Consider the following 27,842-nt stretch of genomic DNA (forward strand, 5'->3'; position numbering starts at 1 on the left):
CTTTTTCTGTTTTCAAGATAAGTTTTCTCTGTGTAACAACCCTAGCTGTCCTGGAACTCGCTCTGTAGACCAAGCTAGCCTCAAACTCAGAGATACGCTTGCATCCGCTTCCCAAATGCTTGGGATTAAAGGTATGCACAACCACCACCCAGCATCATGGGACTAATTTCTAAGCAGCCACTGGGATACTAGTCACAGGAACAAATTTCCACTATCTTGAATAGGTAAGTAGTAGAATGGCAAAGTTAGAAATTATGGGTGAATTTAAATTCCAGGAGCTTTGTAATTGCCACAATAGCACAAGAACCCTGATTACAGATTATTCTGTGACTATGCTGGCAACCATAATATAAATGAAAAGAATCTCAATAACTCCAATTCATATGATCTAAACTTTACAGACATGGGCAGATACCCACAACAGAATTTGACAGTCAGTGTCCTGCACAGTAGCAGCAAAACTAGTTAACCCCCCTGGTTAGGTTTCCCATGCCTGTTTCCCAGTCCTTCAGCTCCACTGGGCTTCAGGTTCCCCCACTGCACTCCTGACAGATAACTCTTTCAGAAGCCACACAAGGTGTCCTTCAGCTGAGGGGAGCTTTTCTGTCCCTACAAGATATGGAGATGACACCTGTGTTCTATATTTGGTTTTGAACAATGTAGTTATTAGAGGTCCCTCTGGGAATGCTAGGTTTTCTGGAACATCATGCCCTGGTTCAGTTAACATGGCTCCTATAATCTAGATCTCATCATCCACTTGCACAAATGACATTGCTTCTGAAATTTCCAAACCCACACAATCTATGCTTCATTTCCCTATCACTCCTCAGATCAGGTAATTGTCCCAGCTCCACTGATACACAATTTGTCCCACTCTGTGCAGACTACCTTCTCCACAGTTCTCTAGCTGTCAGACCTGTTCTACCCGGCTTCCCAGGTGTTGCTGCTATCATACATCAGAACTTTGTATAAATGAGTACAGAACAAAGAAAACAATATTGTATGAGGGGTACAGGTCACATATCTTCATTGTACATGTTTATAATTTGACCCCTGGAAATCTTTGCTGAATTAGAAATAATCTAATGTCATCAAGCAGAGGCATCTTGCTCTAGGGAACACCCAACATTGGCATCCCACATGTCTGTTGAGCTGGTTGCATTCTACAGATTACTAAAGGCCAGTCCAGAAGATTAAATTTTCTCTGTATCCTGCATCAGATTAACTATCCCTAAAACATCAGCAGTTGATACAAATTATCACATCCTCTTCAGCCAACAAGAGCATAAATAAACTCAAGATTGTACTAACCACTTGCGTTTATGTTTTACCAAACTCCAAAACTGAGAACACCAAATGTTCTCAAACAATACTCCCCTATTAGTTGAATATGAGTATCGGCTTGTAATAAAATCCACAAAAAACTTAGGCAATGGTATGGTTTTTGCTCATTGTAACATGTTACCTTGTCTAAAGTCTAAACTTTTTGAGCCTTGCTGTTTTTAGTATCAATATTCTGATATAGTACTTTAGAATCAGACTAAATATTTCACCATCTTTTTCAGTACTTCAGAATGCTCTCCCAGCACACCCTTGGGGATTTCTGAGTAGTATATGAGCATGTACATCTTTTCTTGCTTATAGGTTATTTTTTAAAGTTTTGTAGTCTCTTGATATTTGTATAGATGAATTCACACATGGAATTAAGCTGAATATATGTCTTTATTAAAGTACTTTCTTGAGTTTTATTTCATGTTGAATTTTCTGATGTCTGCAATATTGGCATTGTATAAAGAATTTAACAAATGGGATTTGATTCATTCATTGAGGCTCACAGAGTAGAATTTCAAGGTAAAGCGGGATGTGATGATAGCAAAATTGTGTTCAATATTTACCCATGGACAGCAATGTACTGAGGGTTATTGGAGATTGACTGACTTGTGGAGTCTATACATGAGTTCATGATCATGCATAAGCATAGCCCAGTTTGGATGATGTCCTTCAATAACACAGGCTTGCACCAATATTTCATTTGTCCCATTGCAGACCACTCACTCTCCTTCATGAATGCAAGGGAGAGTGGCCTTCTTTCTTGGGCTCCCTAATCCTCAACATTCTGTCTGTGTTTGAGCCCCTTTCTGTGGGACTATGTACTACCATAATAGTAAGCCCAGAGCAGTGAGGACAATCAATCTGCCCTACTTTAGTTAACCCAAATGCTTTCTCTCTAATATTTATTTTCTGGTATACAAGTTTAGAGGAACAATTAAGAGTTACAGCACATGTTGTATGAGAGACTTTTCCACGAAAGAGATAGCATTCATATACACCCACTCAGCCAAAGTGGGAACTGACAACAGAACCAAGTATGCTTGCCACTGAAATCCATCTAGTTGAACCAATGGGTTTTAATGGTATTACTTACATAAATACAAGAATGGAGTTGTTTACAAGAACAAAAGTGAATCGAAGACAGTTGCCATCATGAAATGCCAAACCAGCACAAAATACAGCTTATGAACAATGGACACCCAGAGAATACTATACACCTGTAGGCATATCTACATGTATTGTATCTTACTGGCTCAATTATTCTATACACCAAGACTGGTATAAGTTTCTTCAGTGGAATTAAACATGGTGATTCCTGACAGTTTCAGGGACATCTGGAGGCTCTTTTGAGTTTTTATTTACAATCTTAATCATCTTCCCTACAGTCTCCAGAAAACTGACAAACAACAGCACATTCTTCAGGCTTCTCCATTTTGTATTCATTATGAATTATTTGACAGTGAGAAAGTAAAACATTTTAATGAAAAATTTCCTATGTTAGTCACATTTGCAGAATTTTTCTGAAATAAGTCTAGATTATGTTTCCTAAGATTCGAACATTACTCAAAGGCTTTCACACATTTCTCATGTCCATAATAATTCCCTAGTGTGGATGCTGTAGTGGTCCATAAGGACAGAGTTTGGATAAAGCATATGCCATATTACTTAGTATAGAAAGTTGTGTCTTCAGTATGTATTTCTTGATGTTTTCTTAGACCTGAGAGACAGGTAAAGAGTTTGTCATATACATTGCATTTATAAGATTTCTCTCCTGTATCAATTCTTTGATGAGTTCTAAGGTGGGCTTCCTGGATAAGGGATTGGCCAAATTCACTGCATTGGTAAGATTTCTTCCAGTATGAATTTTCTGATGTTTTCTAAGAACTGAGCCACCAGCAAAACATTTGTCACATTCACTACATTTGTAAGGTTTCTCCCCTGTATGAAGCCTCTGATGTGTTCTAAGATGGTCTTTCTGGATAAAACATTTGTCACAGTAACTACATTTGTATGGTTTCTCTCCTGTATGGATTTTCTGATGTGTTCTAAGATTGGCTTTCTGGATGAAGCATTTGTTACATTCACTGCATTTGTAAGGTTTCTCTCCTGTGTGGATTCTTTGATGTCTTCTAAGGTGGGCTTTCCGGATAAAACATTTGTCACATTCATTGCATTTGTAAGGTTTTTCTCCAGTATGACATTTCTGATGCTTCCTAAGATCTGAGCCAACGGTAAAGGATTTTCCACATTCACTACATTGGTAAGGTTTTTCTCCTGTATGAATTCTCTGATGAGTTCTAAGATTGGCTTTCTGGATAAAGCATTTCTCACACTCACTACATTTGTAAGGCTTCTCTCCTGAATGAATTCTCTGGTGTCTTCTAAGATTGGCTTTCCGGATAAAGCATTTGTCACAGTCACTGCATTTGTAAGGTTTCTCTCCAGTATGAATTTTCTGATGTGTTCGAAGATCTGAGCCAACAGTAAAGCATTTCTCACATTCAGCACATTTGTAAGGTTTCTCTCCTGTATGAATTCTCTGATGTTTTTTAAGCTTGGCTTTCTGGATAAAGCATTTGTCACATTCACTGCATTTGTAAGGTTTCTCTCCAGTATGAATTTTCTGATGCATTCTAAGATCTGAGCCAACAGTAAAGGATTTCTCACATTCACTACATTTGTAAGGTTTCTCTCCTGTATGAGTTTTCTGATGTCTTCTAAGGTGGGCTTGCTGGATAAAGCATTTGTGACATTCACTGCATTTGTAAGGTTTCTCTCCCGTGTGAATTCTTTGATGTATTCTAAGAGATGAGCCAACAGTAAAGGATTTCCCACATTCACTACATTTGTAAGTTTTTTCTCCTGTGTGAGTTTTTTGATGTGTTTTAAGTTGGGATTTCTGGATAAAGCATTTGTCACATTCACCACATATATAAGATTTCTCTCCTGTATGAATTCTTTGATGTCTTTGAAGACCCGAGGAGGTGGAAAGGGATTTACCACATTCATTACACCTGTAAAGCTTCTTTCCACTGTGGGTTCTGCAATGGTATTCAAGGTGTGACAATGTATAGAAGGACTTGCTACATTGTTTACATTCATAAGGCCTCTTTCTTCCATGAATATTCTGATGTTTTCTAAGACCTAAGTAGCATATGAAGGGTTTTCTACAATCATTACATTTGTAAGCCTCCTCTCCAGTATGATGTCCCAATGAATGATAAGAGCACTTACCACATTCTGTACATTTGTAGGATTTCTCTCCATAATGGATTTTGTAATGTACTTTGTGGTGTGACAAATAGAGAAAAGACTTACTACATTCTGTAAACTTGTAATGTTTCTCTCCAGGATGAGGTCTCTGATGTCTACTGAGGCTCAAATAGGTCCTGAAACATTTTCCACATTTCCTGCATTGGTATGGTTTTTCTCCCCTGTGGATTTGTTTCACCTTTACTTTATGTTTAGAGTTAAAAACTTCATCATACTCTGTATTTTTGTGTTCCTTCTTTCCAGTCTGGATTCGTTGATATTGGCTAATGATAGGGCACAAATTTAAACACTCCCCATAATCTTTATATTTATATTGTTCTTCTGCGGTGATCCCATTTTTATATCTCTTAGGGTTCGACGATTCATTAGAGGCATCACTGTGGCTATCACTTCTGTACTCCTTGCAGTTTTCTGTAGTATCACTTGTGTTATTAGGCACAACTTGGGAGGATTTATGAATCATTTCACCAAACTTATAACATTTGTAAGAATTCTCTTGTGTATTCACATGTTGATGGACAATATGCTTTGAACCTTGATCCAAGGTTTTCTCGTATTTACCACATACGCAATGGTTCTCTGGAAAATTAGTACAATTAGGGATTAATAAGGATTGGAGCTTGATTAAACAGATTCAATGAGTGATGCATCCTTCAGTTCTCTAAGACGAATGAATTAGCAATTCTTAGGAATAGAACTCTCACCAGATACCATTTGCATTTCAATATCATTAAATAAATACACAGAAGAACCTCCACCCTGATCAACATCAAACTACAAGGATCAATAATAGCCTTCTCATTTTTACCTCATCTGCCATCTGCATGCCTTGCAGAAGATTGAACAAAACGGTGATAGGGCAATGATGTACTTTGAGAAAGGAGCTCTTCTACTGATCATATGGAGAATGCTTCCCTTTTTGGTTGCTGTTTATATGTTTGAAAGAGTCATACTGTGTGGCCTTCATCAGCTAGGAACTCATTATGTAATCCAGGCTGGCCTGGAACTCACCAGACCCACTTGTTTCAGCCTCCCTAGCAATGGGATTAAAATCATGCAGTGCCAGGACTAGAGACCATATCTCAAAAAAAAAAAAAAATTAAAAAAGAACAAAACTTAAGCACATGCACACCACGAACAGCTCTTTCTCTCTTCAAAAATCTCTCCATTCAGCCGGGCGGTGCCTATCCCAGCACTCGGGAGGCAGAGGCAGGCGGATCTCTGTGAGTTCGAGACCAGCCTGGTCTACAAGAGCTAGTTCCAGGACAGGCTCCAAAGCCATAGAGAAACCCTGTCTCGAAAAACCAAAAAAAAAAAAAAAAAAAAAAAAAAAAAACTCTCCATTCTTTTAAAAATCAGAAATAGGTGAATAGCTTAATCCAAGAGTAAAAATCAAAATATTCCAACTGAATACTCAATTATCTGTGAACACGGAACTTAGGGTTAAAAGTCATATGAGACTGTTGGAAAGATTATATATTATATAGTATTGGTTATTTTTGCTGAGAAGACTAAAAATTATGAAGCTATGTTTACTATTATTAGAATTTTCCTACTTTCTAGTAGTCTCTAGATAAGCCAGAGAGTTTATACAACTCCAAACTAGGTAAATACAAAGGATGAGTGAAGAGTTCTACAAGTAATGCATGCTTACCTATAAAAACTAGATTGCTATAATTCTCCCACATTACGTCCATGTAAAGAGCCCTTTGAGAAGAGTCTAGACATTCCCACTCCTCCTGGGAAAAGTCCACAGACACATTTCTGAATGTCAACAGACCCTGCAATGGAAAATTACACATTTACCATGTGTGGCTTGACAATATGCTTTCCTAGGTAAAAAGAGACCTAAGAAATTAGAGACACTTCATGATATAAATGAGGCATTATTCAAAGACAAAAGTTTTCTAACAATGCTGTAGAGAAACCCTGTCTTGAAAAAAACCAAAAAACAAAACAAAAAAACAAACAATAAAAAATGCAGATGAACATGCATATACACAATAAAAACTTCCCTTTATAAGTCAGAAATGGAAACCTGTCCATTGCAACCTCTCTGCAGAATTTCTACATATATAAAACATAGCTTCAGGGGAAGGAACATATAGGGTAGGATAGCCTTTTTCCTTCAAAAGAAGAAAGCAATGTAATTAAGAGGGACATTCATTTATGTTTGAAAATTTATGTCCTATGCATAGAGCCAAATCAATATGTCTAGAAAATTCTTTCTAACATATTTCACATGATACAATATAGAGGTGGAGAAAGACTGCTTAAACATTGTGTAAAAATTAAAACAAAAAAACGAGAAAATACTTATCTTTTGAGAACTTACCATTGAGCATTGTTATCAAAAGTATGATATGATCAGGACCTTTCCTGAGACAATTAGTTTTCAGATTCAACACATCCATAGTTGTATCATCACTGTTTGATATCAAATATCAAAGAAAGTATCCACTAAACTGCAATCTGCATCTCCTCTCAGAAACATCAGTTTTACAGTGAACATAAGCCTCATATTTATTCTGTCATCTGTGTTCTCTAGGGTGCTGAAATATTTACTACTAGAACTCAAGACTCTGAGTCTCTTCTATTTCTACTTTTGTTAAATTGCTCAGTGAAGGAAGCCAAAAGGTCCATGTGTTTCTAGGGCTACTTTCATAATATGGTTCTAGAAACTTTGTCATCCCTGAAATTCAACCTATGTGGCACATGAGACCTTCTTCCTCCTAATATATAAGGACAAAAGTCCATCTCAACTGGGCATCAATTCTTTGCTTATCATTTACAATGGAATCTCTTTTAGAGTTAAGTTAAATATCTTAAATCCATGAAAAACAAATGTCCTCACGGTATTGTGGGAAGATACATTAAGGACAAGGCTGTGCTAGGTAGGTGACAAAATTTAAAGGTTTAATCTGAATTCTCAAAAAAGAAAAAAGGAAGAAAAAATCAGGAAATAAACACTTTACCAGAGGAAGGGAATTTAAGGCTTGCATGGATCCGATTAAAAAACAATTTTTGCTCTTGTCTCGTTTCTCTTGCCTCCTCTTATCTTTACTCCAACATGGTCTTTCACTCTTTTTGCTCTGCCCCTACCCCAATAAACCTCTTGCACTAACTGTTGTGTGTGGCGTATTTGCCATACATTGGCAGGGCCACTGAAAGGCAACCACTTCACCTTTATTTTTTATTCTTTCATATTGGTGCCAAGACTTAATAGGCTCATTCTACCTGCTCGCTCCACCCATAAGCGAACTGCTGGCTAGCTTTCAGGTGCAACAGATCTGTTCTCTTGTTCACTGATGGTTTTGTCCTCCATTCAAAACAGGCAATTAGGTCTCTCATGGAGCTACCTGTTCTGACCATTCTCCTGAATGTGCAACATCATTTCTCATGCACAGTCCTTGCCTTCTCACTTTTCTCGAAGTCCTACCAGGTACCGTGTCTCTCTTGGGCTAGGAGCCCTTGGCCATGTTCTTGTGTGACGATGTACTTCCAGCCTGAGCCTACTCTGTTCTGTTGTCCTCTGAGTACTGGGGATGCCTAAGGCTCTCAAGATTTGGACTTCTCTCTGCAGCATCCTTTGGAACTGTCATATACCTCTTTACTTCCATTGCCATGTCCTTTGGAGACCCTTTGACCACTCCTTTCAAATCAAATCTGGGCTCAATATACCTTAGACAGAGTGGTCAGGGAACTGATAAAAAAAAAAACCCTATACTTTCTTTTTCTTTGTTTCTGTCTGATTTCCCTCTCTAAACTTTGTAAATGTACTGTCCGTATTTTTTTTTTTTTGCAACGTGGGTGTCAGAGACAGAGAGCCAGCTTCATCTTGTTAAGCATACATCAGCTTGTCCACACAGTATCTGCTGATCTAATCCTCAGTACGGTATGTATGGATCACTTGTCTGTGAGTGAATCTGATTGCAAAATTTAGAATCTTGATTCTTCCTGCATTACTTTCCATGTGGACATGTGTGCTTGTCTGGCTCCTGCGGCCAGCTACACTCATGTAGATATCTCTCCTGCTTTCTTTCATCTGCCAGAAGCCTGGGAGATGCACAGCTTAAGCTCCAGCCCACTGTACTCTCCACATGGCTCTGGTTTTGTGGCCTGATGATCCATGGGCTTCCTTTCCTTCTGCTCCTTCCTGTTTTCTCTCACTCTGCATCCAGACTGCAGATCCACTGTGCTATCTCTGTTTTCACCTGCAATCCTGCAGCTCGTTTTCCCTCTCAACTTCCTCTTGGAACGTATAAGAACACATTTGCATAGTCTTCCACTTTGTGACCTCCTCTCTCTTCCTCCACGAACTTAGATTTTATGATAATATCTTGGCCTCAAATCAGTGGCCAAAACTGGCAAACATGATTTCCAAATTCTCACAAATCGTCAGCAAATGCTACGGCCACAGACAAAAGGTCTCCAAATATCTTATACTTAAACAGGCATGCTCTGCTATACTTCCAAAGTCCCTTACATGCAAGGCTCTATCTCCTCACTCCTAAACATCATTTATCTCTATAATTTCTTTGCACTTTGCTCTCATAAAAATAATAGTATCTGAAGATTATGCTGTAATCTTGGCCTCAGAATTTGGAAATTACTCATTGGGTACAGTTTAAAATGTATGCAATTTGTAACAAAATTTGGCTTTAAACTTACAACAAAAGGCCTCTCCCAGCAAAGTTACTGTAATGTTCTGTATCTTTAAGAGACAAGCCACGTCCACTCCCTTCCTGTTTATAGCCTTAGACTCTCTTTTTCTTTGTCTCCCTCTCCCTCTCCTCTTCTCCCCTTTTTCTTTCCCCTCCATAACCCACCTAATAAATATCTAACCTCACTCTGCATGGTGTGCCTATCCATTTGTCATTTGTCACTGCTGGGGACCACCCATCTTTGGAGACCTCCCGCATGGTCTCGTGCAGCAGTCCTTGCCTAGGACTGGCTGCTCCCGGGACCCACTGTCTGCCTCTGCCAGGATTTCCCAGCAAGCTGCTGGGGACTTGCAGCATGTGTTGCCCGTGGCCGCGTGTCCCCTGCGTTTCTTCCTGCCATAGCTCAGGGACCTGCAACCACCCCTGCCTGGGGCTGGCTGCTCTCAGCGCCCACTGTCACCACTTGGGGACGTGCAGCAATCTTTAATAATCATACAGTTACATCATCACCTGTCGCCAGGTGCCTTTCCACTGTCAGCTATGTGACATGTGCACCCTTTAAAAGTGCCCACCAGAGCATAGCTTGCTCTCCTGTCTCATTTCTGTTATCTCTTCTTTTCTCTCTTGCTGCCTCTTGTTCCCACTCCAACAAGTCTTTCACATTTTTGCTTTCTCCCTCCCCTAATAAACCTCTTGCACAAACTCTGTTGCATGTCGTGTGTTTCCTTAGTAGCCTACCTTGGCAGGTCCCATCAAAAGGTATTCACTTTGCTTTCTTTTTTTTAAAAATTTATCCTTTCATTTCTAGCTATATATCTTTAAAAATAAGTAAAATTTTGTTTGGGTTTGCCTATAGTTGTAAATTATGCATAAAACCCAGACTGTTTTTGCAATAATAGCTTTTTTTTTAAACTTTAAAGAAACGGTCAAGTCTGTGATTATGTATGGTACTCATAGGTTTTACTGGATGTCAATTTTCTGCCTTCTAGTGTTCCATACTGCTGATCTCCCTAAAGGCATTGTTTGTGTAATCCCAGAATGCCCTGCTGTTGCTGTCTCTCTCTACATAGCTTAATGGCTGTGGGCTTGGCTCAGGGAACCTCTCTCCCTCATTCCCAGGCTTTTTTGAGATCCTGATCTTCAGGACGCAGGCTCTGTCTTCCTGAAAGGTTGAATGTGGCAGCCTGGAGATATGAGCTCTTAATGGGGTGAAACTTGACATTGGAGAAATAGATGTAGAAAGGAAGCAGTCAGACACATTTTTCAGTTCTGGTTAATTCCAATTTCTTCCCTGAGGGTGATTTTTCTATCTTTCCAGTGTCTCCATTGTAGAGTATGGGGGAAGCCCTGAGTGTGGTAAGTCCTGAGTGGGTGTGTGCTCTTGACATGTGATTTGGCATGTTGAGAACTGATGTTTTAGCTCCATGGACATGTCTCAGCCTTAAGGGAATGTCAAAGCTCATAGAAATGGCAAAGCCTTCCTTGGATCTCAGAATGAATGTGGACAGTTTGTGCAGAGAATGCCCATTATAGCTTTCTCTCCATGATGCACACCTTTCCTCCTGGGATGCATGGCTTTCTCCCTGGAATATTTACTACTTGGAAGACTTCCCTTAGAGAAACATCTCCTCTTGAGATAAGGCAAACTTGCCTCCTTATCCAGCTGTATGTAATAAACACACTGAGCTTCCAGGGCTGCTGTGGCTTGTCCATCAGAGGGCCCACACCATCCAAAAACAAAAAAAAAAATTTCAAAGAAATGTGGACATGGCACTGACCTGTGGTGCCTTTACAGGAGAAGCATCCATTCTTCCTGTTGCTCTTCTCTGCCTTAGGCACAAAGACTGGCACTCTTCCGGCAATTCACATCAAGGTGTCAAAAGAAGCAAGCTAAAATGAATACAATCCTGTTACAAATAGTGCTAAACTACATAAGAGAACCCCAAAGTGAAAAAGATACCGAAGGTTTTATTAACATTCTCACAGACAGGAAAGCATGGAAGGATATATTTAGAGTGATGAAAGAAAATAGCTGGATCTTATCACTGCACCCAGAAATGGTGGCTCTTAAAATTCACGGAGAAGGAAGTTCACTTGAAGAAAGTTACAAAATATCACAGGTCATGCACTCGAACAGCACTAAAGATCATAATTGGAGGTAAACTATATATATATATATATATATATATATATATATATATATATATAAATCAGAGAAATTGTCCATCACAACACAGGTAATAAAGACATTTTACATAATGAATAGAATAGAGAAGAACTGGGGGTAAGATATGAAACCCAACTCAAAAACACAGCAAACCATTATATCTAACTGAAGGAAAGAAAAATATACCAGTAATTTTAGCAACCAGAATATTATTAAAAATCGTATCAGAAATAAAACCCCGTAATATGAAAGTCTCAACAGAAATGGAACTGTCAATATTTTGTGATGAACTCCTATAGAAAGCTGAGCACAATTTTAGATGATTAAATAATGCCGCTGCTAAAGCAGTTACTCAGAATCAATCCCTTACTTTCTCATCAATTATTTATCCTTCCCTTCCTCTTTATCTCCAGCTAGAATTATATGTCAACAAGGTAATGGTATTACAGAAATTCATTCAGGCATAAATCTATGCAACAATCTGCAAACTCCTTATTTACAAGAAATTATAAACGTAATGATGGAAATGACCCATGTTAAAGAACTGATAAAAAGTATACAGAAATCATTGTGTCACCGGGTGGTGGTGGCAGACGCCTTTAATCCCAGCACCTAGCCTATAATCAATCCAATCCCACATCCTTAGAGGGTAGCATAAAAACATGGTCAATACAGTCAGAGCAATATGTCTTTATTAGAACCCAGCTATCCTACATCAACAGGCCCCGAATAACCCAACATAGCTGAAGCAAAAGAAGAAAGATCTTAACGTTGTCTGTATGAAGAGGATAGAGGTCCTTAAAGCGGACATGATTAAATGCCTTAAAGAAATCCAGGAAAATACAAACAGTGTAAGGAAATAATTAGAACTATTCTAGACCTGAAAATGGAAACAGAATCAATAAACAAAATGCAGACTGAGGAAATTCTGAAAATAAAAAACAAACAAACTAGGAATTCAAAAAAGAATTACAGAGGAAAGCTTCATGAACAGAATATAAGGGCTGGAAAATTTACATCAGTCAAATGTTAAATCTAAAATACTCCTGAAAGGAAACATCGAGGAAATCTGCAACACGATGAAAAGATGACAACCGTGGAAAACAGGGACAGAGAAAGAGAAGAAATGCAGCTTTTTATGTTTTCAATATAATCATAGAACATTAGGTTCCTATCCTAAAGAAGGAAATGCTTACAAAAGAACAAGCATACAAAACAATAAATACTTTGGGCCATAAAAGAATGACCCTTTGTTATATAAAAACCAAAACATTAAGCATGCAGATCAACAAAAGGCTATTGAAATCTGCAAGAGAAAAAGGCCAAATAACATCTAAAGACAGACCTACTAGAATTACACCTGACTTCTCAATGGAAACTCCAAAACCCACAATGTCATGGACAGATGTATTGCAAACCCTAAGAGATCAGAGTTGCCACTCCAGACTACTTTACCCAGCAAAACTTTCAATCAATATCAAAGGAAAACATAATATCTTCTACCATAAAGACAAATTTAACAACATCTATAAACGATAGACAAAACCAGCCCTACAGATGTTACTAGAATGAAAACGTCAACCTAATGAGGTAAAGCACACCCATAAAAATTCAGGGAATAGATAAACTCAGACCAGCCAAAGCAAAAGAAGGGAAACACACACACACACACACACGCACGCACACACACACACAGTCACATTGACACACTGCTCACCATTATCACCAACAAATTAACAGAAATAAAAAACCAGTGATCATTGATATCTCGTGATTCCACAATAAAAAGACAAAGATTAAGAGAATGGATTCAAAAATAGCACCCATCCCTCCTCTGTATTCAAAAAACACACGTTAACATCAAGTATAGTCACTACATTAGGGTAAAGGGTCAGGAAAAGTATTCCAATCAAATAGACCCATAAAACAAGCTGATATAGCCATTCCAATAGGTACCAAAACAGACTTCAAACCAAAATTAATGAAAAAGGGAAACACACTACAAACTGTCCACACGAAAAATTCACCAAGATGACATTTCAATTCTTGATATCTATGTACCATATACAAGGGCGCCCAAGTTTGTAAAATAAATATTTCTACAGCTTAAACCACATACTGACCCTCAAACAATAATAGTGGAAGACTTGAATATCCACTCTCACCAATGGACAGGTCATCCAGACAAAAATTAAAGAGAGATGCTGGACCTACCAGACATAATAAACCAAATGGTCCTAACAAATGTTTACAGAACATTTCGTCCAAACACAAAACAATATACCTTCTTCTCTGAAATTCATGGAACTTTCTACAAAATTTGACCACATTCTCCAACACAAAGCAAGTCTCAACAAATACAAGAAAACTGAACTAATTTCTACATGCCATCAGACCACCACTGGATACCAACAACAGAAGCAACAGTATCAAAATAAGAAATGAAAAAGGGATGATGTAACAAGTACCCAGGGAAGGCAGAGAATCATAATAGCGAACTTTAAAAACCTGCACTCCATCAAATTAGAAAATATAAAAGAAATGCAATTTCTTAACTCATACCAAGATCAGACTAGCAATTTAAACAAACCTATACCCCTAGTGAAATAGAAGTAACCATTAAAATTCTTAGAAAGAAAAGGTCCAAGACTAGATGGCTATAGAGCATAATTTCAACAAAAGTTCAAACAAATGTCAATACTCCATACAGAATTCCTTAAAAATTAAACAAAGAGAACATTTTCCAATTCATTTTATAATGCCATAGTCACTCTGATACCAAAACCACACAAAGAGGTGCAAACAAAACAGACCAATTTCCAATTTCCCTTATGAACAAGTATGCAAAAATACCCAATAAAATACTTGCACATGAAATCCAAGAACACATTAAAAAGATCAACTATCATGATCATGTTAACTTCATTCTAGTGATGTATAGATGGTTCAATACATGAAAATCAATAAATGTAATTCACCATATAAACATACTGAAAAAAAGGCAAATTACCATTTCATTAGATGCAGAAAATGCTGGTTACAAAATCCCACACCTCTTCTTGATACAAGTCCTCTAGAGATTAAGGGTACAAGTGACATATCTAAACATAACAAAGACAGATTATAACAAGCCTTTGGCCAACATCAACCAAAAAAGTTTCAACAGAAACTCAATGCAATTCCACTAAAATCAGAAACAAGGCAAGGTTGTTCATTCTTTCTGTATCTACTCAGTATAGTACTTGAAGTTTTAGTCAGAGCAATAAGATAACTGAAGGAGATCAGGAGGATAAAAATTGAAAGGGAAGAAGTTAAAGCATTTTTATTTGCAGATGATTGGATAGTATACATAAGTCAACATAAAAATTCCACCAGGAAACGTCTACAGCTGATGCCCACCTTCAACAAAGTAGATGGATACAAGATTAACTCACAAAAATAAGTAGCCATTCTATATATAAATAACAAAGGGACTGATATGGAAATCAGGGAAACAACAACTTTTACAATAGCCTCAAATAATACAAAATATCTTGGGTTAACTCTAATTGAACAAGTGAAAGACTGATCACAAAAACTTCAAATCTTTAAAGAAAGAAATTGAAGGAAATATAAAAATATGGAAAGATCTCCCATGCTAATACATTATTAGTATTAACATTGTAAAAATGGCCATCTGCGCTAATGTAATCTCCAGATTCAATGGAACCCACATTAAAATTCTAGCAAAATTCTTCACAGAAACTGAAAGGAAAATTCTTGGCTTCATATGGAAAAATGAAAAACCTAGAATAGCTAAAACAATCCTGAACAATAAATGATCTGCTGTTCCTTACCATTCCCAATTTCAAATTATACTACAGAGCCATAGTTATAAGAACTGTATGGTATTAGCATAAATACAGACATACTGATTAATGGAATGGGATTGAACACCCAGAGATAAATCCACACAACTATGGACACCTAATTTTTGATAAAGCTGCCAGAAATACACACTGGAAAAAAAAGAAAACATTACAAATGGTGCTGGTCAAATTAGATACCCACATGTAGAAAAATGCAAATAGATCAATATTTATCACATGTATAAAAATCAAGTCTAAATGGATCAAAGACATAAAACTAGACACACTGAACCTGATATAAGAGAAAGCAAGGGAATGCAAATATAAATTGCATGTTTCTCAAATTCCCTTGGAAGTCAGACGAGGTCAAGCCAGAAATGCAATAAATAAAAACTAGAATATTTGAAGGTTATCACCTAAACATATTTTTGGTACAGCTTGAGAATCTGCGACATCAGGTTGTCTACAAAAGTTAGTAAAAACTAGAGCTTTCCAGCAAGTTCTTTTTCGATGAAACTACTATGCTTTGATATTGTACGTTTTTTGTTTCATTTACATTATGAGTTAAATATATATTTTCAAACTTACATGGCAAAAATCAAGTGTTTTCTCTGTCAGGGTTTTCTGTAATATTTGTCAGGTACTTCTGAATAACTTGTTGCCTAATAAAAAGAATCTTCCTAAGCTCAAACCTAAAATTGTCCTAAACTTTAAGGATGTCAAATCTTAAATTAATAAAGCCTTAGGTTTAAATTTTTAAAGGTTAGTGACCACAGACAACTGTTAATGTAATGTGGTTTATTTTTTAGTTTTATACTTGCCCTTGGTCTGATAAAAGATCAGATTCTGGCAAGGGAGGTAAAGAAGGCTCGTGAGAGTCTATCCTTTACTAACAGCATTATTTAACACAGTATAAAGATATTATTTTATAAAGCACTTGTAGGAGGGAGTTGCTAGTTCAACCTGGCCTCCCAGCTAGCTTAGACTCGAAATAATCACACAGAAACTGTATTAACTAAATCACTGCTTGGTCCATTAGCTTTAGCTTCCTATTGGCTAACTCCTACATTTTAGTTTAACCCATCTCCTTTAATCTGTGTATCACCACGAGGTCATGGCCTCCTAGCAAAGCTAAGTTCTGCCCTATCAACAGGCCAAGGCAGTTTCTTTATTCATTAATGGTAATCACAGCATACAGAGGGGACTCCCACATCAAGTACTCCAAGCTTCACATCTGAAACTGCAGTTGTTTGTGTCTGTGACTTTCTCTGGTGCAAAAATATAGAGATCAGTGCTAGAGTGCATAATGACTCTCCCTAACTAGTCAGCTACAGAGCACAATTCCATGCCTGGCATGGGGCCCTGGTGACTCCAGGAAAATACCACTATAACTCATCTGGAACCTGACTTAGTAAAACAGCTCTTTATACATTTCCTTTTTTTTTTTTAGGACTTTCATTACAATTAAATACCAATAATGACCCTATGTATGTTAGCAAATGATTTGAGGAATTTTAACATTAATCATGTTACTAAATTCCTTACTATCCACAGGATGAAGCTAATGTGGAATGACAACATCAAATACTTAACTGGCAAAATATTAAAAATTTTTAAAAAGGGGAAATTATACTCATTTAAATCTTCACATACTATGCTACATTTAGCTTATTTAACATTAAATTTAAAACAAAAATTCTTTTACTTTAAAGGATAATTTTTTTTCTGCTACCCAAAATATTTTGCAGTAAAAGAGACATGGGTCACAGTATATGTTAAATGAAAAGTTCTAGCCACTAATCAACAGAAAGGACCACTTGTTCTAACATTGAGGTGAGGCTATGCTTACGTCCTTCCTGAAAATAAACAAATTCCCTGATGACTCCAGACCTACTACATCTGACCAGGACATCCAGAGGCCACCAGAAGAATAAAACATTTCAAAGTAGATGACAAATCGTGGTGATACATAGATTAATAGAGATGGATCGATTTAAGATGTAAGAGCCAGCTAGAAATATGCACAAGTTAATAGGCCAAGCAGTGATTTAATTCATACAATTTCTGCATAATTATTTTGGGTCTGAGTGGCCTGGACTGAAGGAGCAGTCTCTGCCAATACTCAACAGCTTCACTAATCCTACCCCACAGAAACCTGAGGACACATGACTGGAGAAGCCATTGTTTTTAAAATATCAAAAAGGGAAGGACCTGATAAGCGGTAATAGAAAATGAATGCTTACTCTTTTAACAAAAGGTGGTATCATGAAAAGGTGAGTGGAATTCACAGCAGCAACATGAAATTCAACAGCAGTGTAGAGATGAAGATGAAATTCAGCAAAACCAAAAGTTCCCATAGAATAGTGAACTCTTCTCAGAGAAGAATGTACAAGACCTGCAGGACCTTAGAAGCTCAACTGCAAACCACAGCACAGCAGTAAGGGTGACAGTGAGAAAGAATGTCAGTCAGTGTGTTTGGTTTCTGAATGCATAACATACATGAACATCATGGAAGAGTTGTGTATGTTAGGACATAATAATCACGAAGCTCTTTATCTCAAGTCCTGTTTGGTAATCATGAACTAGTTAGAGTGGGAACATGTTCTTTCAGTATCACACCTGACTGATGAGGGAGGAGATTTTGAGATCTGGGGTCTGTCATTATACCACAGGAGAAGAAAACTGTGGTGCTTGAACTCAATTCACTTTCCTTTCATAGCAGATTTCTTTGTAGATGGTTCTGGTTCACAGAATTTTCTTGTATTACAAATTCTTCCACAAATAGAGATGATCCTCTCAAAAGTTTCTGCTATGTTCCTAACTATATCATCAGTATGATAAGCCTTCTTTTGCTATATATAACAATGGTCACAGAATGTTTTCCAGATCTGGGCTCCATGCACAGAAACAACTTTATTTCTCATCCACAAGGATCATTCCTAACTCTTCCAATATCAACATCAGGTACCAGCTATCCCATAACATATGCAGCTCTGCACTTACTCTCACACTATCAGTGATACCTCCAAATTCTTTCCTGTACTGGTATTTTGAATTTTTATATATTATCTCTAGACCATCTGCTGCTGCTTCTTTTTTCCTCTTTCTTCTTTTTTAAATGTATATGAGGGACTTTGCCTCAATATAAGTCTAAGCACTGCTTACATGTAGTGCCTACAGTGGCCATAAAAAGACAACAGATCCTCTGGAACCTGAGTTACACGAGAGTGTGAGGTGAACTGAACCTGGAAACTGTAAGAACAATAACTGCTCTAAACTGCTGAACCACCTCTCCAGCCCCTTGTGTACTGTCCCTTAATTAGCTACAGTAGAGACTTAAATCAAGGAATAATGAAACAATTCATGGAGCACTGAGGATTTTTTTTCTTACAGTGTCAGGGTAAGTATAAAGTCATCAAAGACAGTCACACAGGTAAGTGGCAAGGATATGCTCAGAAGTTATTATAGCAAGAGGCACTAATTGTGAAAAACATTTGTTCATAATTATGTGCCTGAGGACTTACGAGCAAAAGAACAAACCAGTCTGAACTACTACATGAGAGATATTAGAAAGACTGTGCAGAAATTAATAAAATAGAGATGGAAAGACAATACAATGAGTCAATGAAATAGACCTGTTTCCTTGAAGAGAGAAAAGTACTGACAAAAGATATTTCCCCTAATCTGAACGAAAAGAGTGAATGCCCAAGAATTAGGACCAGAGCTAAAAAGAGGACACTGCAGTGTATGTCAGTGACGTCAGTGTTACCGTATGGAGTTTTGAGGAAATTCATGTGCAAATAAATCAGAATTAAAGGAGAAAAGAGTGAGATCCTAGAAACAAGTAAACAGACCAACGTTCTATGTCTTAAAACAATAGCAGGCATTATGCAAGTGCTGAAACTGAAGCAGAAAGCATTTCTTCTTAAAGTTTCTGAGGACTGGATAGATTTAGCATGGAACTCTCCTTTCCTTAGACAAACCTTACACTAATGGCAAAAAGAGAGCATTGCAGAAAACATGAAGAAAAGGGAATCTAAAGAGTCATCCAACAAAGCTAGCTTTATATGGACACCTGAAACAGATGAGAAAAAAAGAAATATATGCAAAGAACAAAATCACAGATCAGTTGTCAGGATGTATATAGATAGAGACTAAATTACATGGAAAGAGACCAAAAGCTGAGTTCATGCCAAGAATGCAAGACCCTTTCAAAACCTAAAAGAAGAATCAATGTAAGACACCAAATATGTAGACTCGCTGAAATGAAACATGACCATGTCAATAGACTCAAGAAATACTCATGGACAAATATCATATTTGCTCAGTAAACAAGCTCTGAAAAATGTGAGCATAGAAGGAATGTACGATAATAAAGATAATAAGACAAGCCTGAACCTAACACTACAATAGAAGGACAACTGGAATCATTCTACTGCAATCAGGACAAGGGAGGGTGTACACTCCTTCTACACTAATTTACGTATTAGTGGTACACAGTTCAAAAAGAACAGAGAAAAATTTAAGGGGATAAAATATAAAAGACTAAGAAACCCAGTGGACCCCTCACAGAGGAATAGAACTCTGTAATCCAACACCTATGAGAAAGCTCAGATCTAATAGTCCAGATAGTCCTCTCAATAAGCTATCTAATCCACATATGACATCACTTGTTTTTGAGGTTTTTGTTTTTGTCTGTTTTTTGTACATACCAATGAAAAGATGCCAAGAAGTCAGCAGACCACTCACAGTGTTTAAAAATATCCTGGACTCCTTGCTAGTCTCATTCATAGTGTCAAAAACTGCTATGCAGGCTGGGACAGGGGCCAGAGTTGTCAACAGCTACCTCTAGATATGGGTCCTGGGTGCAAAAATCCCAATCTGTCGGACATGCCCACTGGTGTCATAGAGTAAGACTACTTTGTGAGTAAGAGAAGGAAGGTTTTCTGGCTTGATTGCAGGAAATGCATGGATGGTACTGGGAACCTGGCTGCAAGACAATTAAGAGAAAGGTCACAAGTTCTAGGAGGAAATTCACTACTGACATTTTGTTACATGTACAAATAATTAAATTGTTTTAAAACTATTCAGTTCACACCTCTATCCTGGTTCTGCTTTCAGCCTGGTTCAAAGAAACTTAGTTTTCAATGGGCAACAGTTGTTTCAGAGACTCAAAACTGGTCACATACTGAGAACAATTGACTGCTTACTTCACAGAATATAATGAGAATTCCATATTCCCACATATAAATCACAGGGAACATTACAGAAGAGGAGGTAAAAGGATTGTAAGACCTGGAGGATAGGAAGGGGCATGTGTAAAACTTTTGCCATATGACATGCCAGTTGTAATAATGAGCACACTATGATCTGGCAACCTACCTAAACCTGCCTGAAATCATACATGAAATATGTGGACGGTTAGTGTGAAGAAACATGGCTAACCAGGGTTGAGAGAGAAGGGTAAAAAGGGGGTAATGGTGAGTGATTAAACCTATGCAATGGTAAAATATCAGTATTTATTAACTATGAAAAATAAACAAAATTTAAATGAATAGAGTTTAAGGGAGATACCAATGCCTAGTTAGAGGCAGATCTTTTCTTATCATCTATATAACCAACTAATTAGAAAAGTCGGATACTTTGTTACTGTTCTGTTTATTTAATTACAACCAGATAGTAAACAAAAACATGGTTTTTTTAAAAAAAAAATGAAGAAAACAAAGGGCAAAGCCAACCAAGCAGAAGAGACCTCTAAAACGAAAACTTGAATTCACTGAAGGGATTGAGAATGGCACAAGGTGGGAAAATCTTGCATGCACCTGGAATATGACATATTATTATAAAATTATCAGTGTTAAAAGATTTATATGATTAACTCAAAATCCAGAACAATCAAGCTCGCCACGATTACTTCAGAGGTACAGTAAGAGAATCCTACAAATCTACAAGGAAACACTGAGACCCTAAGAGCAACCCCAGGCACACAGAGCAGAGTTTCAATCATCCCAGCTGTGGTTTCTGATGACACTGCAGAGAGACACAGAACAACAGCACCTTAGGAATGGCAGAAGAGTAAACACACAACACACTAAGAGAAGCAAATATAGAACCAGGTCACACAGTCAAATTTCAACAAAAAGGCAAAAACATAAACAATAGAATAGACGGCCTCATCAACCAATTGTATTGGGAAAAGTAAATAGCCAAATATAAAAGAATGAACCTAGGTCCAGTGAATTTCAATTCACAATTCCAGTGACTTGTGAAGCCTGCAGCGTAGCCTAAGGGGGAATAAGTCATAGACATAGGGACCCAGTTTCTGAACAGCACAACAAATTAACAAGACACAAGAGCAATAAGCAACATAACAGGATTGAATGCAATTAAAATCTTGTATGGAAATAATAATAAGTTATGAAGTACAGTTTACAGAATGGAGAAATTTGTTAGCAAACTTTTCATAGTACAACACATAAGTACAGATTTTTATATCAAGAAAAAAATTAAAAAACACAAAGTAAATAATACTATAATTAATAAGCAAAAAAGGAGCATGTTCAAAGCAATTTTAACAGCCAAAATGTACATAGTACATGCTCCACACTTTTAATCATGAAACTTTTCCTTCAAATATAAGGATACAAAATGCTACGAGTGAAGGAAGTTTTTAAATAGATATGCTGTGATGAGGGTTGGTTATAATTGTGGTAGGTAAAATAAAAAGCTATATCTACTATTAAAAAAATTTAACAAATGATCAAGTGGTCCATTCGCGAGAAAGCTATGTGATCAATATGAATACATTTCACAAAGGTTTCCAAAGACATGAAGCAATCAATGACAGAACTGTAGGAAGCAAATAACCTCCTTGTAATGCAGGGAGGTTTCAACATCCTTCATTCAGTGATGCTGGAAATCAGGACGTTAGTGAGAAAGATAACTTCAAACCTAGTAAAGATCAATCTCTATAAAGTGTCTTCTTCAATAACTTGCACTGCTGACACAAACAGTATATAGAAACAGAAGAATACATAAAAGACATGGGACCACTGACTCACTAGTAGTATGTTCACATTCAAACATGAGAAGAAATGTAAAAGAATGTTTGTATTCTGTAAAGATTCTAAGTAATTTAGGCACTTCTCATATGAAGAGAGAAATTGTGAGAAACCACAAAGACTTCAAAAACTATAAGGTAAGGATCAAATCCAGAGATGACTTTAAAATATATAAAAGTTATAGGAATGCAATCTGTTCAGAGTTGACATGAAGACAGATGACAGGAAACATCAACAGAAAGACAGTGCAATAAGAGTTTAATACTCTGAAAAGATATTAAGCAAATCTTAACAAAATCCTGCCGGCATTATTTTAGGGAATGAAGAAATTAACTCTAAGACACAGAATCTGAAGAAATTAGAAAATGCTTCAAAAATGAGAACAGGAAAAACCAAGAGGCATCAATGGTTCTAACTAAACATTATATTCAAATTATAGTAATGAAAACATTTACAATTGGTATGAAGGCATGATAAGCAATGTGAATGAAAGAGGGACAGCACCACTCATATGCAAACTCAAATAAAATTTTATCTGCTATTGAATCTTTCAAAGAGTCTCCTAATACCTACAATAGGACAATCCTGAGGTTATCCTCAGTGGAATTATCTAGAATCAGTTTGAATGAAATACAACTTTTTGTACTGTCACTCGAGTCCCTCCCCATTCCTTCACCTCCTTCTCAGTGACTCCTGCACACCTGGATCCTTTGCCACTGTCTCCTCTCTTTACACCATCCAGGGATCTTTGTTCTAATTGACAGGTGAGCAGGACTGGTTGAGTAGTGGGAGACCTGCATAAAGGAAAGCGATTCTTCAAAAAGCACCTGGAACTTTCCATGGAACAAACATGAAAGATGCTGACACCTGCAAAAGGAGAGAGAATACCAGGTGAAATGTCTTTCTCTGAGGATTTCACTTTACTCTGTGAGATGCGAGACTCATTCACACACAGCTCCCACACATCCAGAGTAGTTTTCCCAGGAACCCTGAGCAGGAGAAAGGGAGACTGCAAAAAAACCTATTTTCACCCACAGAAACCAGACTGTTGTGTTTCTTCAACGGGAGATCTCTGTATAGAGCCATGTGAGCAGGGTCTAGGCATTCCCACTCCTCCTGCAAGAAAGAAGTCCACAGTCACACCGCGGACTGTCAACAAACTCTGAAATAAAAAAAAAAAAAAACAACTATGTAGTCACATTTGCATGGACAGAGTGCTTTTCTTGAACCATCGAAACATTTTTATGATCTAAGTGAGTGAGCATAAATATTCAAAAAATGCTTTCTACTTTTGTTTTCATCTATAGTGAGTTTTCTAACTACAAAATAGTATGGACTGATATTCATTCACAGCATCATATGAAGATACATTTGTGGATGCTGCATGTACATCATAGGGTGCACACCTTTCAGATGTTAAATTAGTAGGGGTTAAAGTTTGCCTTGTAAAAGTTAATGTTCACAATCATTATTGCAGAACTTGATAAAGTATTGTTATGAGTAGCCCACCAGAGATTAGCACTCTGTAACCAACCCAAAATAGACTCGACTTATTCCAGTCATCTGAGACCATACCCAAGTGTTCAAGGTCCTAGGCGAGGCTCCAAGTATCCAGAACATGGGATTTTTAAGGGAAGAGACCTAGGTGTAGTTGTCTTGTTTGGCAGTTATAGGGGAACTTCTGCAGTATCAGCAGTTTGAAGCAAGGAGTTTTTTAACAGGAGCTAAGATAGGACGTTTCCCTCCCTAAGGAGGGTTCCTGCACACACAGGCAGCTAGGATGAAAGGTCATCTGGAGAAGGTTCTCCACAGTTTTAACAAAGGCTAAATCAGATAGGTTAGATAGAACATCCTGACCTTTGGTTTCTCGGATAGAGTTGGGTAGTTTTCCATGGGATTCTCCATCAAGGAAATCAAATTCTAGTTAACCCTGGAAATAGCTTCAGCAAGAATACAAGATGGAGGAAGCTCTGTTCTGTCTTAATCCTGTCAAAGTGTATTTTCTGATTCAATCAAACCTGCACTGTTTCCTCATGTGACTAAAATCTACAAAGCTCTCTGGGTGCCTAGTCCCTAGTCCTAGGGAATGCATGCATGAATTTAAATTTCAAGAGCTTTGTAACTGCTACAATAATAGTAAAGAGAACCCTGTTTGGTAAACAGCATATAATGCAAACCCTCTACTAAGTTATTTTATGAAAATATTCTGACAACAATAAGATAAATTAAAAAATCAGGATGAGTCCTAGTTCATAGGATCTCAAACTTCCAGACAATGGTAAGATTTCCACGACAGAGCGTGGCGTCCTTAAGAGCAGACTCAGCGAGCACAACCCTGCTTGCTTGGTTCTCGCAGTTCCCAGCCCCGCAGCTCCTCTGACCTGGGAAGTTCCAGCGCCGCCGGGCTGCGGTTCCCGCCACTCCGCTGCTGACAGGTGACTTTCCTAGGATACCCCACGTGGCACCTGTGGCTACCGTTAATTTTCAGGCTCTCCAACAGAAGCCAGTGTCCTAGGCCCCGGAATCGGGAGCACGGAACTCCCAGATCCCACAGTGAATGGTGGATTTTCCTGTCACTCTGGCATGGCTCTTTGGAGTGCTTTCCTGGCCCCGCCCACTACACACCGGTTCCGGTTACGTGGTTCCTCTACGTCCGCGTACGCAGACACTTTCTCTTTCTTAATTAGTTTTCCAAATCCATCCAAGTTTTTTCCTTTTTACCATCTCTCTGATCAGGCGAACGTCCCCGCCCGCGAAGACCCTCCCCGCCTACTCTATTTCAGGCTGCCTTCCACCCAGCTCCAGCTGTCAGGCTGCCCTGGACCCGCACTGCACAGCCTCCCTACATGCTTGCTGCCAGCCAAGAGCAGAACTGGATCTAAGAGGACTGCACTCAGCTGTCTGACCCCTTCAGATACAAGTTACCCGTCTAGATTCTCATCTTGGAATAGTAGCCTCCTGGGTTAAAAAGGCACAGCAAGAGACAATCAGCACCCTAAATTCTTATGATCAAGTCCCATTCCAGAACAAATTAAAGACAAAATGTCTTTTGACTCATCTCAAACCATAGCTCTGTCCCTTAAGGAAAGCACTTTGAATGATATCTGTTAAGAATAAGAGCAGCTCCGCCGGCGCAAGAAATCCAATTAGGTCAAATCAAATCAAATCAAATCAAAATGCCCATCGTTTTATTAAGGTTGACGCTCTCGGGTGGCCGAGCGCATGGCGGGAAGACAGGACAGCAAGGAGCCCATGCAGACCCGAAAAGCCATGTATTCCTCCTCAAGGAGGCCCCTTAAGTATCCTGTGGGACTGGTCCTGACCCCTCCTGGGGGGGGGGGGAGGGGTCAGGACCTTGCATGCTGGGATTTGGAATCCAGAGCAGCTATGCCCCAAACTTAACAATATCCAAGATACAGAACTCTAAAAACCAGAATCATGTTTAAGGAGGTAAAAGCATATAAAGCACGTAAATGAGCTCAAAGAGGTTAAGTATAAAATTATTTATGGGCAAGAAAAGGAAGCAAATGCCTGAAGGAAATGAAGACAATGATTCATTCTATAGTTAAAAACATCGAAAACCCCAAATTGAAATGAAACAGGAAATAGAAAATGCAATAGGCCTAATAATAAAATAAGTCACGCAAGAGACAGAATATCAGGATTTGAAGATAAAGTAGAGGAGCTGGATTTCTAAATCAAAGAAAATGAAGAATTAAAATAAAATGCTCCATGCAAGTAGCTCTGTTAAGATAAAAGTGAAATCCAGCTGCACAGGAACTCACCATGGAGATCTTAACTGGGAAATGGGATAATCATTTTTGCCATTATGCAAATGAAATGACTCTAAGAAGCCATCTTTATTTTTCCCTCATAGACCTCCACAATTACAAGACAAGTATCTCCAGTTACACTATTAGCAATATTGACTTGGGGGAAGACATTTCAGGAACTTAGGATTTTGAAAGGAAATAGGTGTCTTAGGAGCCAGTGGTCAGTCAGTCCATTAACAGCCCAGTGCTGAATTCAACATGTGCTTAAAACTGCTTTAACTGCTACATGGTGGCATTACCATTTTGCTGGCTCTCAAGGAGCTTTGTCTTCCCAAAACCATTAAAAGGTGTTTTTAGATAAAACATAGAAAATTTAGTTTTTAAAAAATGCAGTGGTGAATGCAGAAACTCATTGTTGTTCCTGAAGAAGAAAATAGGCGATGTATATTGTAACAGTCTTAAAAAGTAAGCTACACCATGCCATCTAAAGCTCTGGGAATATTGAGGAAAAGGATGTGGGAAGGCAATAGGAATGGAAAGAGGGGACATGGCCATTACATGCCATTCTCCAGACTCCACACAACTATAGTAATCAGTAACCCAGAGCAACTGTATTCACCTGCACTGGCCTTACTCAAGACCAGCCCTAGCCACAATCAGTCTAGGAAGGGGAGAGGCTCACAGGGCCTGACTTTTTATCTTTCAGTTGTGGCTATGGATAGATCTTAGGAGAAGGGAATTCACTGTCTTTATTTGTATCTTTTCTGCTGAGCCTACAGGGTGCCTGGGCTTATGTGGCTGGGAAAACCAAGGTTGAAAAGAAAAGAAAAAGGAAAAGGTCCTTGCTACTGTCACAAAGCACTTGGTAGTGACAAGAATGGCGGTACCTGGGTGGATAAGGTTCAAAAAATACCCAAGTATTTTATATTACTGAAGATGTGCCTCAGAAGCTGCTGAGCCATGGCAAAAGCCCTTCAGTCATCACGTGAGACACGTGCATGCCAGCATCATTCCTGGGACTGTCCTCATCATTCTCACCGGGCACCATAGGGGCAAGAGAGTGGTTTTCCTGAAACAATTGGTAAGTGGTAAACCATTGTGACAGTAAACTGCTTGTGACAGGATCTCTTGCCCTCAACAGAGTCTCTCTGAGAAGAACACATCAGAAGTTTGTCATCGCCACCTCTACAAAAGTTGATATCAGCACAGTTAAAATCCCCAAACACTTGACTGATGCTTACTTCAAGAAAAAGCAGCTGTGTAAGTCCAGGCACCAGGAGGGCGAGATCTTTGACACAGAAGAGAAATATGAGATTACAGAGCAGGGCAAGGCTGATCATAAAACCATGGACTCGCAGATTCTGCCAAAGATCAAAGCTGTTCCTCAGCTGCAGGGCTACCTGCGCTCTCAGTTCTCTCTGATGAACGGGATGTATCCTCACAAACTGGTTTCCTAAATTGCTAACAACCCAATTAAACAGCTTCATATGTCAAAGAGGGGGGATAGTAATAGTGGGTAATAGAGTGAATACTTGTGAACTATTATTTATGGATAATTTACATTGTTATAGTTTTTGTATATTGATACAAGTTCAAATTATATTTGTTATTTTTGTTTACATTATTTGTACATATATACAAAGTTATTTTGTCAGATTGTATATATATATACATGCTTCTACCTCAGTTTAGGACATTTTGTATATTGATACAGCTTTTAGGGT

General features: G+C 38.1%; 1 protein-coding gene and 1 pseudogene across 1 annotated transcript; one reads left to right on the forward strand and one right to left on the reverse strand.

Moving 5' to 3' along the window:
- On the reverse strand, positions 1-24,916 carry LOC119820832 (zinc finger protein 420-like). The gene is made up of 6 exons (XM_038339470.1): positions 24,727-24,916; positions 23,381-23,461; positions 23,047-23,212; positions 11,048-11,159; positions 6,260-6,386; positions 1-5,184 (listed from the first exon to the last, which is right to left on the reverse strand). Exons 4-6 carry the CDS (start codon positions 11,075-11,077, stop codon positions 3,044-3,046), a joined length of 2,298 nt encoding a protein of 765 aa, XP_038195398.1. The 5' UTR covers positions 11,078-11,159; positions 23,047-23,212; positions 23,381-23,461; positions 24,727-24,916; the 3' UTR covers positions 1-3,043.
- LOC119821749 lies at positions 17,516-27,575 on the forward strand (annotated as a pseudogene).
- The last annotated feature ends 267 nt before the right edge of the window (positions 27,576-27,842 follow it).

Source organism: Arvicola amphibius, chromosome 8 (assembly GCF_903992535.2).
Source record: "Arvicola amphibius chromosome 8, mArvAmp1.2, whole genome shotgun sequence".
Classification (NCBI taxonomy): Eukaryota; Metazoa; Chordata; class Mammalia; order Rodentia; family Cricetidae; genus Arvicola; species Arvicola amphibius.

Coding starts and splice junctions, on each gene's coding strand:
- LOC119820832 (XM_038339470.1), bottom strand. CDS start 11,077: ATGGATGCTTCTCCTGTAAAGGCACCACAG. Junction 6,387..11,047: donor CTCCTGTAAAGGCACCACAG/GTCAGTGCCATG, acceptor TTTCCATTGCAG/GGTCTGTTGACATTCAGAAA. Junction 5,185..6,259: donor TAGCAATCTAGTTTTTATAG/GTAAGCATGCAT, acceptor CTAATTTTCCAG/AGAACCATTGCGTATGTGGT.